The 17,889-nt window shown below is 49.8% G+C and overlaps 1 protein-coding gene and 1 long non-coding RNA gene across 3 annotated transcripts in view; one reads left to right on the top strand and one right to left on the bottom strand.

Annotated features, from left to right (window-relative positions):
- LOC138121167 (uncharacterized) overlaps window positions 1-895 on the top strand; it is a 35,829-nt gene extending 34,934 nt beyond the window's left edge. For both annotated transcript variants that reach the window (XR_011156119.1, XR_011156120.1), the window contains exon 4: window positions 175-895. This is a non-coding gene — a long non-coding RNA (uncharacterized lncRNA). The remainder of the gene's footprint in view (window positions 1-174) is intronic.
- Window positions 896-10,824: 9,929 nt separating this feature from the next.
- SLC2A10 (solute carrier family 2 member 10) lies at window positions 10,825-16,792 on the bottom strand. The gene is made up of 5 exons (XM_069033958.1): window positions 16,755-16,792; window positions 13,704-15,080; window positions 12,549-12,671; window positions 11,868-12,003; window positions 10,825-11,227 (listed from the first exon to the last, which is right to left on the bottom strand). Exons 1-5 carry the CDS (start codon window positions 16,756-16,758, stop codon window positions 11,131-11,133), a joined length of 1,737 nt encoding a protein of 578 aa, XP_068890059.1. The 5' UTR covers window positions 16,759-16,792; the 3' UTR covers window positions 10,825-11,130.
- Window positions 16,793-17,889: the final 1,097 nt, after the last annotated feature.

The raw sequence follows: 17,889 nt of genomic DNA, 5'->3' as shown, positions 1-17,889 counted from the left end.
CCCCGCTGCCCGCAGGCAGCCGCCCTGTTTGCTTTGCTGCGCTCCGATTGCTCCTCACTAACTCGGCTGAGCAGTCTATCACCGCAGGCTTTCTTTTCATCCTTCTTCCCAGAGCCTTCTGTGGCACTTAAACTAAGTCAATAGAAACGCAAAACTTCTCTCTTCTGTCCTCAGCCTGACAATTCTTGAGAACTTTGCTCGTGGTTTGCACAACTGCTTAACTGCACCGCAGACCGAGCTCCTGCGCTGGGGCGCGCTCCTGAATAGAATGTTGTCCTGCCACGTGAAACTGCTGCTGTTTGTTCCTGGAGGAAACGAGTCTCCCGACATTTTCCCGTGGCAGAAAGGTGAGGGGTCACGAGGAGCTTGTCTGCTAACATCTATAATGTGGGAGTGTGCAATCGATTTGATCTGCTGGGCCTTCACCTCTGGGCTGGGACACATCCAGGCAGGGTGGCACTGGAGCAGAGGGGACACGAGCACATCAGTGGCGAGATCAGTGTTCCTCTTTGGCAGGGCATTTAAAATTCAGTGTCTTATAAAAGCACAAGGCAGTGGCAGAAAATAGCTCCCACGTTCATGTCCTGATTCAGCAAATCACCTGTGAGATTTGTGCGTGTGTGTGTTATGCATAAAACACATCCCTCAGGTTTGAAATGTGCATCGATGGTGAAGCCTTTTTAAGGCTTACTGTTACCGATCACAGTTCTGCTGAGGGGTAACCTTGCAAGGCAGTTGTTATAGACCTAAACTCAATGCACAGTGCACATTAAGCTGCTCTCAAGTAGTTTAAAAGCCAGTGGCCTATTCAGGCTCTCTCCTAGCATTGCTTGTGGGTTTGACATTCTTATCAAAACTTTTGCAACCAATTTAGTCCAGTGTCAGTATATTTGTAAACCACAAAAAAACTATGATAATAAAATATTAATTATTAAACTATTTATTATGCTAGTGTTTCTCTTTTGTTTAAATGGTGGCAGTAATTAATTAACATGATATATGTGTAATTGCATTACCAACCTTTGTACGCAGTCACAGCTACTGCATAGGCAGGCAGGGAAAGCACACAGTGAGCACATGCAGTTGCTGTGACCCTCCTCTGCAAATCCCAGCCCCTTTGGAGCAGATGGGAGGGAGAAGCATCCCTGATTTAGTAATTAATGTCTTCTGGGATGCTGTGGGGCACCCTGCACTGCTCGTGTGCACCTGTGGGTTTGTAAAGCACTTCTGGGACAGGTTGCTTGGCACCGGGAGGCAAGAGTCACCCTGCTACTGATCAACTTCACTGTCTTCCCAAATCCCAAATGTCCAAATTCTTGGGCCAGTGGTTAGATGGGAATTAGGTGTGCAGAATGCTCACATGCTCCCCAGTTGCTTAATTAGGAAAGCTTTAGGGTGCCACTTTCTCCTCTGAGGCCAAAAGTGTCAGGCAGCCTTGGAAAGATGTCATTCCTGGACAAATCCCTGCAGGCAGAGTGCACACACCTTTGGGGTGGCTGTGCTGGGTTTCAGGGCTTTTATCAGAGCACACGTGGGTGCTGTTCCCCAGTCAGTGGGGGATTTGCTCATGTGGCTGCTGACTCCCAGCACGGCCACTGCAGAGCCTTTAAGCCCTGAACTGGAGCAAACCTGCAGCAGTGCAATAGATTGGTTCCTTGCCACCCAGTTTCCAGAGGTTTGAGAGGGATTTGAACTCTATCCCAAATTTTTCTGCTATAATGCTTGGAAAATGTATTTAAGGACGCATATACTCAATATGCTGCTCTAGAGAAATGGCTCTTTCATCATGTTCCCATTAGCCTCAGAATGCTTTTAAGCACTTTCTTCCATGGGAATGGAACTGGGGAATATTTCCAGCTACTCAGAAATTTTTTATTTCAACTCATGGGAATTGGTCAAACTCGAGATATCAAACAGAAACTAAACCTGACTGGCCTTTTGTCTTTCAAAAAACCCCTCTGCCCCATTGTTATGGCTCTGCATTCAGAGCCCTATTTCTGAATTATAAAGCAGGGGTTTTGTGAAGGTCACCAGCATTTCTAGTGCCAGCACAGTGCAGTCTCACAGCTGCATTAGAAAGGCAGTTTTGTGCTTACCACATTGCTTCACAACTTGATAGAAAAGACATTTTTAGAAAGCAGTTTGTTACTTCAAGCCTCTGGCTTCCAGTGGAAAAATGGTGTCATGTCCCAGGTGACTTGTGCCTTCAGAGCTGGGTAAATGCCACCACGGGGTTCTGGCTTTTTCTTGGAAAACAACCAGGAGGGTGTGCTGGGGTTTTCTCTCTTTTTTTTCCCTGTCTTTAATCTTACAGCTACTGCTTAAGGTAACTGGAGGTGAGGCCAAGGGGATGGCTGGGTGTTCTCTGGTGTAGATCAAGCTGTAATGGTACCAGAAGGGTCCCGGTGTGGCTTCTCCACAGACTTTGGTGTTGTCCTGTGTGTTAAAGCAGAGGGTGATGTGACTCCAGATTCCCTGATTTCTTTCAGAGAATTTGCAGTAAATGGGCACACAATGTTCAAGTGGCCTGTGCTTGCAAGGCATGGGAAGAGACAGATTTTAGAGGGGTGGTGAAAGAGTGATGCCCAAGGCGGGTACTTAAATGTGTTTCTCTGAGTTCGGTTTAGAAGAAATGGAAGTGAGGAGTGAGGGAGTTCACATTATGGAACTGTTGGCATCCAGCTGGGCTGCCTGACACAGGGTCTGTCCTCCCTCTGTTGTCACACAGGAGAGAGCAGCTCCTCCCACAGGCACTTTGCTGAGGGCAAGCTCGCTCCATGGGGAACTGACAGCTGTGGGGAGCCTGTGACACATCCCATGGGGTTGCTCGGGGTTTATACCCACAAAGTTCTTCTCTGTGTCAGTGGGATGTTTGACAAGTTCAAGCCAAGAAGAGACATTTCCATCCTTAAGTCGTGAAGCTGTCCAAGTTACAGGCAGCCATGTTTCCAGATGGGTAAAATTCCAGAGAAACTGTGATGGATTTGACACATCTCAAACGGTGACAGGGGAGGGGCTGACTCCCCCTTTAATTCCTTTCCCTGACAGACAGGGTCCCTGAACCTGCACCACTTCACCAACACGTGCAGTGCTTGTTTCTCTCTCACTGTGTGTCTGGTTGGCTTTGCCTTCCTCCCCTGACTCGAAACTCCCAGCTCCTTTCCTGCGGGAAAGATTAGGGAGGATAGGAAGTTGTCTGTGCAAAAAGCATCCCCGGCCAAAATAAATACAGGTCACAAGATTAGGCTTCATCAGAACTTTAAGCCTGGCCCAAGCTAAACAAATGAGCTGTCATGCCTTGGTAAAAGCTCCAGTATGAGTGAGCTGGCATGACTGCAAGAACGGTAAAGCAGTTAATAGGTTTTGCAATATGGAAGCTTTAAGTTTTGTTTTCAGTGCTGCATTCCTCACAGTCAAGACTTGCATTGAACTTCAAATGTCATTAATTTTGTGTGCTGGCCTTGCTGGCTACTATGCAAACACCCTTCCCAAAGCACAGCAATAGCAGCAAAACAGCACCATGGGGCTCATCCACCCCAGAGAACCCTCACAGTGCAGAGGAACAACATGGGATGGTTAAGAAACACCCTCTTGTAGCTTGGCAGCTCTTGTCTGTTGACAGTCTGAGACTGAATCTTTGAATGAATTACAGATCTGTTTTGAAAAAAAACCCAACTCTAGCTGTTCAAATACCTAACTTTTTGATGTCCAAATATCTACATAAAGAATACCACCAGGCATAGTCCATAGCCATTAGGTAGTTGTTGATGAAAATGGGTAACTGAAGGAGTAAGTAGGTGAAATCTCCCAAGTTCCCCTGTAAAGAGCGTAACTTGCACCAAGAGAGGACTCTGAATATTTTCTCTTGCAATGAGTAGAGTCCATGAACACAGGACTCAGGCATTGTCCTCTGGCTCTGGCACTGCCCTGTTATTCATCTCTGGAGATGTTAATCCCCCCGAGCGCTTTGATTCCCACACCTGCACAGTGGGGATGGCAGCAGCAGGACAGCCACCGTGCTGGGAAAAGTATTGATGCTGCAAACCACACAGAGGCTGCAGCAATCCGCAGGGCTCTGGTAGCTTCAATAATTACTGGTCTTAAGCATTATAAAGGAAAAAAACAAAACCAAATGAGCAAGCATTAAAAGTCTTTATGGAACAAAAGCCAGGCTTTTAATAATGTTTTAATGTACTTGACAAAGCTTTGGTTCAGAGCTGAGACTGGCCTCTTGCAAGTGTGCATGGGTTGAGACAATTTAAAAACCAAAATACTTCTCCCAGTAGAGACCCTGCAGCTTATCAGGTAACTGCAGACTGTATTTTGGCCACTTTTAACTGGGCATTAAAAGTCTTTTTGACACTTTCTTTATTCCCCTACAATAGACTCTAACAGCCCCTCTGAGGCCTTCTACAGCCCGATGTGTAAAACGTAATGGGGATTGGTTTAAAGAGTGGAATTTGACCTGAGAGAGATGTGAGTATTCGGGGACTACTTAGTCCTCAGTAGCACTTGGGGGCTCTTTAGTTTGTGGGGCACTTTATTACTCATGAGTGCTCAGGGACGCTGCACTCCTTTGCTGTCTGGTGGCTTTCTCTGTTTAAGCATTGCTGTGCTGTTGCAGAGATAGAGCCTTCCTTGTCCTCCTCTTCCTCCTTCTGCTCATGGAAGGAGCAGCTGGACCTGGGGCTGCTCAGGGATGTTAAGGTGTCCCCGAGGGCATCTGTCAGTAGAAAAGGACTGGGAAGTCCAGTTGGCCACAACCATCACACCCGTGGATGCAGGGGAATGTCTGATGTTCACACAACTGTAAATAAAAGGGTAAGAGACCAAAGCATGCTCACAGGGAAGCTGTTTGTGCTGGTGGGGCTCTGCATAATCCCAGTGCAAAGCTACTCATCAATGCATTCAAGAGAGGTACTTGTTTCAGCCTTGTCCTTCTGCTTTTCCTCATCCTCCTGGCTGTGTCCCTGAGCCTGACACCAGCCACTGCTAAAAGCAGAGGGGGATGCCGTGGTGCTGGCAGACTTTGTTATTTTCTGTTTCTGTGAAACAAGCCTGGGTGAAGTGCCAAAACTCTTACCCTGCCCTGAGCTGTCACTCTCTTGCTTTCCAGTGTTGGCCAGCTGTGGAGATGTGATCATTCCTCTTCCATGGCCACAGCCATCCTCCCAGGCAGGGCTGCGTGCTGGAGGGAATGAGGTGGGCTCAGGGACAGTGGTAGTCTTTCTCACTTTTACTTTTCCCCTTAGCTTAAATTATTCCCAGACGTGTGAACTCAGCAAACAAGGATCAAGTTTTCTCCACAAGCCAAGGTTTAGTCCGGGCCTGGAATAGTGCCTGAGCTTCCCAGTGGTCAGGAAAAAGCTTGCAGGGAGCAGATGAGCAATTCCTTTTGTATTTTCCATCCATCAGGAAAAGCTGCATCTGAAAAAATAGCTGAACTGGAAAATAAAACTAGACAAGTCTGAACAAATATGGAAACCATCCCTGGCCTGGTATTGGAAAAGTCTCAAATGCTGGAAAGGAGAGAAGCAGAGAGAGGGAACGGATAAGTTTTGGCCTCTGTTAGGAATATGGAAGGAATTATTTCATTCTTTTTCCCCATCTATTTGTTCTCTATATGGCACTCTGTGTGGTTAACCCTCCATCTTTGTCATAAATATATGTGGCAGAGACAAGTCTTTTCAGACATCCCAACCAAAACATCTGTTTTGCATCTGTGGTTTTGCATATGTAAATATTATTACTAATAGTAGCAAAAGCCATCGTAATGGCAGCAGGAATAGAAACACTATTAATAGTTGTAGTGCTGACATTTTATTTGTGTTGCTGCAGGAGGTCACATCGTGCACCAGCACTCAGCTGTGAGTTTGAGTGAGAACAAGAGGATGGTTGTGACCCCCAGGAGCTGTGAGTGAGCAGGGACACTGCCATGGGTGTGATGCCAGGGTTGTCACTCTGGGACTGTGGCACCTGAACCTGACGATTTCCCCCAGACCCTTGCAGAGGACCTTTACAAAGGCAAATGGCTCCTTGCAATTCTTGTCATTGTGGCAAGGAGAGAAAGACTCCCAGTGGTGAGAGTGGCTGAAAAGCACCTGAAGAAAACTGGAAAACTTCCCAGTAAAGACAATTATGTGATTCCTGCTCGTCCAGAAACTGAATTGGTCCTGGTAGGCCCAGGGAAAGAGCAATGGTCTTGGTGTTGCTCCTGCTGCACCTGAGGTCTCGCTCCAGCCCAGCCGAAGATACCTTGTCTCCCTCCCTACAGACAACAGGCTCTTCTGGCTGAGTGACCTGTTAGAGCAACTCATTCTGCGAACTATCAGCAGCCGGGTGGAGACCTTATCTTTCTGTCTTTGCTTTACTGCTGTGATTAAAAGTGACAGCAACTCCCTTTCTTCCCTCTGCCTGTTGAATTAGTGGACCTCAGGGCTGGGGGAGCTGGGACCAGAGATAGGAGGGGCAGGAAGAAGGCCAGATGGAGCAGGAGGAACAAGGACAGAGGCCAGAGGTACCTAACCTGGAGAGCTTGGAAGTGCTCATGCTGGCAGCAGCACTTCAGAGAGGAGAGATGCAATGAAAGGAGGAAGCACCCGCCACATTTTAGGCTTTGGTCTGATCCATGCAGTGCCTGGAGACACACAAGCTAACAGAACACAACACACCCACCTCCTTCCAGGTTTTCCCTGCGTTGAGCTGGTATCTTTGTTGCTATACAAGGAATGTTTTTTGTTCAGCTCTGGTTGTTTTGCTGGATCTGCAGTGCATTAAAGAGCCCATCTTCTGGTTTGTATTTTTTCCAGTTATCGTGTTTCATGTATTCTGGCTCCTTTCAGCCAGATCTGTATCCCCCCGAGCAGAGACTAAGCAGGATCCAGTCCTTGAGCTTGCTGCCTTCACATACACAAAAGGGATATGGACTCAGATCCCACATTTCTCCGCTGAGTTGTGGGAATATTTGCAGCAGGGACTCACACCTTGCTCTGCTTTCAGTCTATCACCTAGATCATGTTACCACAGCTGGACATTGTGGGCTCAGGGATGGTACATGCTGCCAGTGAAACTTTACATCACCTCTCTACAAGCTGGTTCTTGAAGTCAGTCTGGACCAGCCGAGGTTTGTACTTATTTTTCACATCATTCAGATTTTTAGCATGGCACACAAGAGCAGCACATGTAAGAGTGGGGGGTGGCTTGTTGGTGCTTTCTAAAGATCTGCCCTGACAGCCACCATCCCTGGGAGACCAGGCTTGACAGTGTCCTTGTGCCCAGCCCGAATCCTCCTGAACACTCTCCCGTTTTCCAAGAGATGCTCTGCTAATCTTTTCCTGCGCACTTTGAGGAGCAAGCGGTGCCTGTGGGTGGGCTGGGCCTGGCGGGACTCTCCCAACCGGCAGTGATTATCCAGCAGCACCTCGGGGGGGTGCGGCGGGAGGCAGGGAAGCCACTGGCTAATCCGTCCCGGGCTGGATGTGTGCCTGGATCATTTCAGCGCGGCTCCGTGCGCCCCGACGGTGCGCACGCTCCGCAGCACAACCCGCCCCCTCGCAAAGCTCATGGCACAGGCATCTGTCACCGAAACCTGGCTGCATGAAAGGCTGTCTGCACAACTGGGGGAAAAAGAAAGGCATGACAGCACAATTAGTGAGAGCAAATGAAAGGCTGTTTGAAGAGGAGGAGGGAGGAAAGGGGAGAGCTGCATAAATCCCTGGTGGGGTTTTGGGCTTGACATCAAAACCCCTTAACAGTGTATTACTTCAGCCCCCAATGTGGACAGATGTTGAGCTGTGGCTCAAAGGAAGTCAGAAATCTTTCCTTAGAAAAAATTTGGCTAGGAAACTAAAGAAAATATTGTGAAAGAAAAGGAAATAAAAGCCCACTAAAGAAGATTTATCACTGCCTCAAGCATTTCTGTATCCTCTAGTCTTATGAGGTCTCAGCCTCAGGGGAGAGAAGAAGAGAAACAGCCTGTTGCTATGTTAATGGGTCAAAATTTGGAGCGGGGACACATTTGTCCAGTTAGATGAGGATGGAGGAAGCCAACTTACCCAGCCGAGCACTCCTCCCATCCATGCTGACCCCAGCCAGCCTTCAGGGACCTCTGGCACCAGCCTGCAGCATTCCCCAGGACACCCATCCCAGCTGCCCTTTTTGCTCACTCACTCCCTTTGGTAAGGGTTTTATGGAGCCCCTCATCAATGGCAAAATGTGTTCATTCCTAAAAGAGTTTAGTATCATCCACAAACATGGAGATTTTGCTTGCCAACACGGAAGGTGCTGAATAAAACCAGGCCCAAAAGAGATTCTTGGGCAATCTGGTTGCTGAATCTCATTTATCTTCAAAAACTGCCTGTTAAACCCTGCACTTTGCTACCTACAAGACAAAAATATCCTTAAAGAGGTTTCAATACATGAAAGAACCATTGCTTCAATCCCATGGCAATGTAAATGTTTTTTAAAATAATTTTGACAAAATCTTTCATCTGTTCTGTCTGTTGGGTCCTCCCTATCCATGTGAATACTTGATATATTCCTAGAGTCCCAGTATGCTGGCAAGGGAAGCTTTCCCTCTTTGGCATCCATGTCTGCTGGCTCTTTCCCAGCTGCCCATGTGCCACCCCAGCAGGGACAGAGGTGACACTCACCCCTGCAGCTCCCAGGGTTCCCTTCCAGAGCTTGGTTTGTGGCTGGGAGCTGCACTAGCAAACTGCCTCTGGTACAGCAGACATTCGGAAAGTCACATTGACCCAGTTCCTCTAATTTACTGGGTGTGAGGTTCTTCCAAATACCTGCAGCAGTGGAGACCAACACTCAGTTGTGCCCAAGCTGTCTCGTCATGTCTTGTCCTCCCTGGCACCCTGTTGCACCTTGTATTGAGCAATGGCTCCCTAGCCAGTTTCTTCCTTCTGATATAGTTAAATAAAGATTTTTAGAAGATACTTGCAAGATCTTTGCAAGATCTTCATGCTCATTTTTAGCTCTCTTTTCTGTCTACTCTTTACTTGCCATGTTTTATGGCTTTTCCTTTTCTCCTCATGTGGGAAACCTTTTCACTTTTAAAACACTGACCTTCTCCCTGTGATACCTCCTTAACCTTAGCAGTGAGTCAGGCAGGGTGTTTTTTAGGACCTCTTAGTTCTTTTTGAGTTGTGGCACATGTTTTGCTTAGGCTTTAATAGAGCATTTTTTAATCACCTCCAGACTGCTTGCAGGCTCCTTGCTTTCTGCCTGCTCCTTTTTGGTTTGTTGTTATTGACTAATCACCTTATTTTTTCATAGTTCCCTTTCTTGAAATTGTAGAGCCCCAGGCTGGATTTATTTGGTGTGCACTCTCCCACTACAGCATTAAAGGTTGTTTTGTGGTCACTAGCAGAGACCAGTTCTCCCACAAACACCTTGTGAAGCAGGTCCTGTGCACCGCTCCCCACTAAACCCAGAGCAGCAGCCCTCCTCACACTTCCAGCACTGCTTGGTCCTGGAGACCCTTTATTGTACCCAAACCCACTTTTTATTCCTTCCTGATGGATCACTGAGCTGACTAACTTCTCTAATCTCATTTTATATTTGCTGTTCATTACCTTTATCCTTATCGGGGCTCAATAACACAGTACTGGCTCTACTTTTTTTTTTTTACTGGAATCTGTGATTTCCCATCCTAAGAAATCTGTACTGATTCTGGGATTGTTATTCAGGGTGATTGGAAAGTTTGGCAATATCTTATATTTTAAGCTTCTGGTATCGTGAGAGAAGCACATCTAGGTTTTGTCTTTGGTTGCTTAATAATGTTCCTGTGAGTCTGCTGGTACCATACATGTACATAGATTCATCTTATTTACTGCAGCTGCTTCCTTTGTTTCCCTGCTGCTCTCCCACTGGATATGGGCCACCTCCTCCTCACAAGGGTGCTAGTCTGAATTTCTACACCCACTGACTTTCGTTCAGCTTTCCATTTGAACACTCCTTTACGACTTTTCCATCTTGCAGTGCCACCCGCCCAGCTCTGCTGCGATGGAGGGGCCAGGCCCTGTGACACCAGCTGGCAGCTCCAGAGCTGCCTCCCTTGCCGGGAGCATTCACCCGTCATGGCAAGGGCTACGAGAGCAGAGCTGGGACCTTGCCCTGCAGCCCCGGGGCTCTCCCACACCTCCTCTCTCTCCCGTGGCCCCGCAGGCGGTGCAAGCACAGACACCCAGACCCTGTGCAGTGTGTGACAAACTGGGCACCTCTCGCAGATTCCTCCTCCTGGCGTGCTGAAGCTGCTGGGTTTGGAAAGTGCACTGGGGTTTTTTCTATTAAGTGGGAACGACAGTCCTTGACCCTGCACTCTTTGATCCCACTCACCATGAGCTGTCTCACAGCTTTCTGTACCGCCACCCCAGCACCTGGCACTGTCCCTAGCCCTGTCTGCTGGCCCCAGAGCTAACTCGGGTGTCCTCCCGCCACAACCAGCCCCGCTCGCTGCCCCTCACGGGGGTCCCCCATCCTCTGCCCTTGTCTTGTCCCCAGCACAGCCCCGGCACCCTGCTCACCCCCGCGCAGGGTTACCCCGAATTCCCAATCGCATATCCCTCCTGTCTGGCCCCATCAGCCCCGGGACACAATGCGGGGAGGGGGGGGGTGCAGGAAAGGGGGTCCGAGGGGTGCGGGGGGCTCGGATTTTGGGAATTGCGGGGGTCTGTCCGCATCCCCGAGCGGGCGGTGCCGGGCGCCCACTGGCGGCAGGTCCGGGGCAGGGCACCCTGCGCGGCCCCGATCCCGGTGTTCCCGAGACCTGGAAAATAACACACCTTGATCACAAAAGAGCTTCACGGATGGGATCACTGTCAGCAAAACCCGTGCTTTAATTCCTGCGCATAAAACCATTAATCTCTTAAATGATAGGAGATACAAATGATGAAAAATTAAAAGATATCAAAGGAAGGATGTATTCCCTTCCTGGGAACAACGATTCTCCGAGGACCCAAAGGACATGCTGTTGGCGTGTCCCCAGATCTAAGGCACTGCAGGGAGAACTGTCTCTGACCAGAGGTCACCAGTTAAAGGCCTCAGAAAAGAAGTGTCCTGACGGCCCAGCCTGTGCTGGTGGAACTCCTCAGACAGGATGCTGTGGGCAGGTCACTGGTTTCATGTGCTGCTGGCATGCTCCACTCTCTGGTACTGTGCGTGTGTGCAGCTTGCTCCTCTTCCACGTCTCTGCTTGAAAACATTTCCTTCCCACACCCTGCCAGGCAGTGATGAAGGTCAGGAGCAGCACCAGGGAGCCAGCCAGGGGCTCACAGCAGTCACCCCTCCTGCCCCCCGATGAGTGCTTCCTCAGCCATGAGGCAGCACAGCCTCTCCTGCTCCAGCAGTGCCTGCCCTGCCACCTCCATCCCAACCAGGATGGCACAAACACATTTTGATCTTCCCTAGCCCATTACAAGCTTTGTGTGAAAATTACCAGGTGGGAGCCCATGCTCCAGACGTCTCTGCCTCAGAGGAGAAGGATCAGCCTGGGATTATTCTAAGGTGAAAAGACAGGACTATCATCCCCTCCTGCCTCCTCCCAGTCCTGACCTTCCTGTCCCATGTTGTGGTCCTGGTCTCCTCTCCTCGACCATGAGCCCTGGTTTTTATACCATTTTTCTTGAGTGTCACTACTGCCCTCCAGCAGCACAGCTGCAAGGCTCAGGGCAGTGACCTGCTGATGAAGGCGCTGCAGCTCTCCCACCCTGTCCCACATCCCTGCCACAAACTTGAGATTTTCTATTTTCTGAGCAGCACTGGCCAGACTTTGCTTCAGGCCAGTGCCACAGACCTCAGGGGGTGTCAGTGGGAAGCACCCAAAGCCAGCACTCCTGCTGGGACAACAGCACACGTACCGTTTCCTGGAGAACTGCTGGTCTATCTCCTCTAGGGACTGTCCTTTTGTTTCTGGCACAAAAAGGTAAATGAATATAACAGCCATCACTCCCACCAGTCCATAGAGAAGAAACATCCAAGAGAATCCAATGGCATCTGCAAAGATTCCAGTGTGTGAAGGTAGGAGGTGGGTCACACCATGGGGTACAAAAGAAACTGGTTGCTTACTGTGAGGTGGTCATTGATGCCTGACAGGGGCACCTTATATTGTGAAGCCTTCAAGAGGGCCGGGAAACTCCTTATCTGCAAGGCCCGGACTGGGAATTGGCAAAGGGAAAGGCTGGTGCATGCCAGGCTTTGCCAGCACCAGGGGGAAGAAGGCAGCCGAGGTCCAGGGCCAGCAGTGCCTGCTGAGAAATGTAAAGCTGCCGGTATGGAAGCTGCAAACTCTGTGTTTCCTGATACTGTGGTGCTACAGTGCAGCCCAGTGGGCAATGGGTGATTTTTATAAACGAGTGACAGAGAGGCTCTGACCAGTGCTGCTGGTGCCTGGCTTTCCTGCTCTCAGGGGCAACAGGGTCACACCTATTCCAGCCTCAAGTCCTCAGGGTTCAAAATGCCACTTAATCTCCAAATGGCTCGTGGTGGCCACCTTCCCTAACCAGCTGTGGGAGGTGGAGGGAGGGGAAGTGACTACTTACCAATAAGGTCCAGGAAGGAGAGGCTGATCAGTAAATTACCAGCCCAGTTAAAGCTGTTACAGAAGGCAAAGGCTCTTCCTCTTATCCCAGTAGGGTAAATCTCACTCAGGACCAGCCAGGTCACTGCACAGATTAGAGAGATCACAAAGACAGTGTGGAGTTAAGCAATTTGTTTGGGAAATGGGCAAGGGAGATTTCAGCAGGGGGTTTAAACTCTGGCTTCACCCAGCACCCGCTGCTGGTGGTATCAAACATTCATCGATCTCAGAGACACAGAACACTTCACACCTCCTGTGTTCAATGCTTCATGGAGGAATAAAATAGCAATAAACAGGCCCAGGGAGTAAAGAAGAAAGCAGGCTAGCTGGTCATTCCATTCACAGGAGATGGAGAAAATCTGACAGGCCTGCTGTCAGGTCATGCTCTTTGTAAAGAAACGAGAAAAGGGTAGAATTAGGGAGACAACATTGCATTTGGGCTAAAATCAGAGTTAAAGCAATATATATCCTTAAGAAGTCTCTCCTATCCTGGGGTTATTTTGCTTGAAATGATTTGCAGGGTGGCTGTCAAACCCATGAGACATATTCACTTAACGTACTTTTCTTGAATCAAATGCTGCTTTCTCCCATCAAGGCATTAAAATGCCAGAAAACAGTAGAACTCACATGGAAGCAAGAACTAATCTTTAATCTCATCTGATGAAAAAGAAATAATAATAAATAGAATTTAAAAAACCAACTGATACTAAGAAACCTTCAAAAGAGGTTCAGCTTCCAGTTCTGCAGTGACTTTCATAATCACACAGCAGAAGCCCCTCAGTCCCTCTGTCCTCAGCCCTGTATTTTCCTCCTCACCAGGGTTACAGGAAGATTATGTAGTGCTTGTAGGATGCTCTGATTTTCCATTGAACTTCAGAGAAAAAAAAAAACTTTACAAGGGAAGTGAATAGCATGGAAGAGAGTTACTCTAGTGCTGTAGCTGACAGAGCTGCAGTGCTAGAAGATGATTCAGTGGGCAGGAGGGGACAAATGTCCAGTTCCCATACACTGAGCTGCTCAGCACAGCAGATACATAAGGAATGGTTCAAGCAGGCAGCTTGCAGATCAGCCCCAGTTTTATTCTCTGGGTAAGTGCAAGGATAAACACCACACTTACTTGGCCCAAATCCAATTGAGAAGGCACTCACGAAAGCCATCATGCTCAGCAGTGTAATCCAATTTAAGACCGTATGTTGTGCCCAGGGAGCAGCACCGAGGGGAGGGCTCGTGCTTTCCAGTGTTCCTTTCTTGGACTGACCTACCAAGTCCCTTTTCTGACTGAAGGAAGAATTGGGAACAACCTCTTTGCTTTGAATGCTGGCGAAAACTTTCATAAGGCCCCTTGTGGCAGCAAAACCAGGGCCTGCCTGACTTTTGACAGCACCTGATGCTGGTGGGACAGGTGACACAGCAGACTGGGGGACCACATGCGTTGGGGGGTGCTGGGTGAGGCTGTGGGATGCATTGGGGCCTGTGGCTGCTTTGCAGTCCCTGGCCATGGCCAGCGGAGCCATGAGGCTGGTGAGGCCGATGGTGGTGACCGAGATGGCCATCACCACGCAGCCAGCCATGAGCAGCACTCTCCTGCCTGCCTTGTCTGCCAAGGCCATGGCCACCAGTGTGGCCACCACCTTTATCGCTCCCAGCCCAACTGAGGCCAGGATTGCTGAGGAGTTGCTCTGGAATCCCACAGAGTGGAAGATTTTGGAGGCATAGCCCAGCACATTGGGCTGCCCAGTGAACTGCTGGAAGAGCACCAGTCCCAGGCCCACCAGAGTCCGCCTTCTCATGTTGTCTCTGGTCCTAAAAAGGTCGAGAAATGAGTAATTCTTCTCCTGATATGGCTCCCGCTTTGCTGCTGCTCTGTCCTCTGTGTCCTGCAATGGGATGAGGCCCTTCTGGCAGTCAGAGTCCCACGAGCTCAGTTTAACAGGGTTCACTGGGAGAAAGAGGATGCTGAGGAACTGCATGACCGTCGGGGCAATGGCCAGTCCAAACATGTACCTCCACCCCTCGTCCACGTCTGCAAAGATGTAATTCAGTGCATAGGACAGCAGGATGCCCACAGTGATTCCCACTTCATAGAGAGACACCAGCAGCCCTCGCTGGTGAGCAGCCACCATTTCTGAGACGTAGATGCAGCAGGCCATGGACGAGACAGAGGTGGCAAAGCCCACGGTCATGCGCCCAATGACCAGCACAGGGAGTGACCTCGCCAGTGTGAGGATGAGGCTGCCCACCAAGAGGACCAAATTGCTGACCAGGATTGCTCTCCTCCGGCCATGGCGGTCGATGAGGATCCCCCCAGCCAGGGAGGCGAAGAGCGCTCCGATAAGGATGGCGCTCACCAGAACTTCTTGCTTGAAGCAGCTGAGGTGAAAATCTGTCTGCAGCTGCAGCAGTGCTCCAGAGATTATCCCCAGCTCGTATCCAAATATCAGCCCGCCCAGGAGAGACACCGTCGCAGACAAGAGGAGGACCAGCAGTGCACGACCTGGAAAACGAGCAAGCAGCACTAGGTTCAGTTTTCTGATGCTATAAGACAAGCTCTCAGCATGCACAGGCTGGAAAAAGCTCTCCCAGGACACCCACAGTTTTCCATCTACAAAGTCATGATGTGGAATTTCCCCATAGGTCACTAGGTCACATGTATAGAGGCACTTGCAGACAGTCACACAACTCACCAGACTTCTGCTAACTGCAGGGGTTCTCATTCGGGGTGCAGAACTTTGAAATCAGGACTTTTTAACAGAGTTAAGACTTGTTTTTAAGTGCAGGGCAGTGATTTGTAGTGTCTGGAGTTGTATGGCAGGATCCTCTGTGGTATCTCTTGATTGTAATTACAAAATTTGTTCTGGGCAGGAAATGCAGCTTCTGCTTTCTGGTTCTGAACTCTTCTGCATTATCATTTTCACATTTCAGAGTATGTGGCACCACCAGCTCTCCCTGCAGGTTTTGCATTCTTACTTCCTATCTTGTTGTTAAAAGCACTGCCCACAAAAGTTTATTTTTCCTTTATTTTCTCCTTTAACTAATCTTGTACTCTCTTCTTCCATTTAATTAGAAATACTCAAAATTTTGGTAGACTGTATGTCGAAAAAATGTGGGCACAACCACCAGACCGTGGAAACTCTTCTCACCCAGCCAAAGGACTTTTGTCCTGTCACAAGCTGTGTTTAATGGGAAGTGTCTCTGCTTGGCCTTTAATTACAGCTAGCAATAAAGGCTATTTATCAGTGATGGCTGTATAAAAATACAATTATTTTTATTTATTCTGCAACCCTCTGTGTTTCATTTGTGTTACTTATGCCATCCCAGCTATCCCAGTCCCTCCCACCATGCTCTGTGTGAACACCTGCACTGCTTTTAGCACTCCTTGTACATATTATGCAGATAATTAGAAAAAATATCTGCTGAGAACATAAGGCATAGGTGGCCTTCCCATTAACTTCAAGCCACAAATTCTATTACACACAGAGAGTCCCATTATAAATACCATGGCTGATTTAATCAGGTTTTGCTGCATTTCTTGTTAACTTAGTAAGATGTCATGGCTTATGAACTTTGACTGAAACCCAGTTTGTGTATCGCCTATTCTGACGTAGCTGGGGAATTTGAGGACTCTTGAGATCTCCACACGAGGTCAGAAAGTTTGGTGGGTCTCGCAAGCAGCTGTGCCAGGCGATTCCTTGCCTAGAGCAAACCGGTCGGGGGACCGTGCTCCGGGACAGCAGCGGGGCAGACCCGCTGTGCAGCCGAGCTGGGACGGGGCTGACCCCGGACTCTGCTCACACCAGCGCCAAGGCCAATGGGCGCCGCGCCGCTGCCTGCAGCAATCCCCACTGCCCGGCAAATCCAGCTCCTTCCACATTCCCCGAACCCCCGCTCCCCTCCCCGGCGCGCTGCCGGGACAGCCCCGGGACCGAGCCACAGGAAATTCCTTGGCTCTTATGTTCGCGGAGCGGGCTGCTGGGACCGCTAAAAAAAGAACAGAAAGAAAGGAAGCGGCGGGGGATGCACCCCCAGCCCTTAGGAAAAGTTGCAAACTGTCTCTTTTTCTTTGGAAACTTCTCCCCGGGGCAGGACGCGCCCGTTCCACCCCGGCTGCCCCGTGGCCAGAGGGGCTCGCAGCCCCCGCGCCCGCCACCCCGGCCCGTCCCGCACTCACCCATGGCGGGGCTGAGCCCGCGGCGGGCGCGGAGCGGAGCGCAGCGGGGCGGAGCGGGGCCGCGCCACGTCGCTGCCGTCCTGCCCCCGGCCGGGCAGCCTGGGGCTTGTAGTCACCCTGCCCGCCCCTCTCGGGGGCGGGGGTCCCGGGCGGGGGGCGCTGCACCGCCCCGGGAGCGATGCCGAGGGCCGGGGAGCGGAGCCGGAGCCCGGGGGATGGGTGAGCCCGTGGGTGAGCCCGGCTTCGGAACCGGGGCCGGGCGGCCGCGGGCTGGCCGGGGACGCATAACCGAGGTACGTGGCGGGTTGGTCCAGAAACGAGGATGCGGCTTGGTGGCTGGAATGACAGCTCTGTCTCCAGTCTGTGTCACTTGAGGAACAGAAATCTCCTCACTGCCTGCAGAGCTGCCCTTGTGCAGAGCTTCACCCCTCTAGACGAGAAAGCCTCCACAAAGTCCACGAGAGATTGTCAGTTTATTAATGTTTTTAGGTAGCTCGGCTGGAAAGCCAAAGAAACCTGCTAAGTAAGGGGTGCCCACTTGAAAGCTAAAAACAAAAAGAGCAGCAGGGGAGGTTTAAGTTGGATATCAGAAAAAAGTTTTTCACACGGAGTGGTCGGGCACTGAACAGGCTCCCCAGGGCAATCACAGCACCAAGCCTGCCAGAGCTCGAAAATCGTTTGAACGATGCTCTCAGACATCTGATAGGATTGTTGGGGTGTCCTGTGCAGGGCCAGGAGTTGGGCTCAATGATCCTGGTGGGTCCTTTCTATCTCAACATATTGTTTGAGTCTATGATTCTGTGATTCTATGTCTGAGTTTGCCCTCTTAACTTTCATGGCTGTGGGACAGAAAGAATCAGTCTCTCAAGCTTATCTCCTTCCCCTGACACATCGCTCCTTCAGACAAAACATTCAGTATTCAACTTCCTTTGCAATTAACATTCTTCTTCTGCTGAGTGGAACAGGAACCTTCCTGCTGTCCTGCATAAAAGACACTGGGACTTGCACTTGGATGAAAGATTTTTTTTTTCTGAGGCTAATTTAATGAATCCCAAAGTCCAGTTTGTTAAACAAGGATTTTACAAAATGTGATACACCTCGAAATGCTTTCAAAACGCTTTAACACAGTATGGAA

This window comes from Aphelocoma coerulescens, chromosome 20, assembly GCF_041296385.1.
Source record: "Aphelocoma coerulescens isolate FSJ_1873_10779 chromosome 20, UR_Acoe_1.0, whole genome shotgun sequence".
NCBI lineage: Eukaryota > Metazoa > Chordata > Aves > Passeriformes > Corvidae > Aphelocoma > Aphelocoma coerulescens.
This window is presented reverse-complemented; position numbering and strand designations above follow the sequence as displayed.

What these genes read in the sequence shown, in the direction of transcription:
- SLC2A10 (XM_069033958.1), bottom strand. An exon ending in CTCCTTCCTGGACCTTATTG is followed by an intron (nt 12,004 to 12,548) that starts GTAAGTAGTCAC and finishes GAATCTTTGCAG; the next exon opens with ATGCCATTGGATTCTCTTGG. An exon ending in CAGCAGTTCTCCAGGAAACG is followed by an intron (nt 11,228 to 11,867) that starts GTACGTGTGCTG and finishes ACTGCCTGGCAG; the next exon opens with GGTGTGGGAAGGAAATGTTT.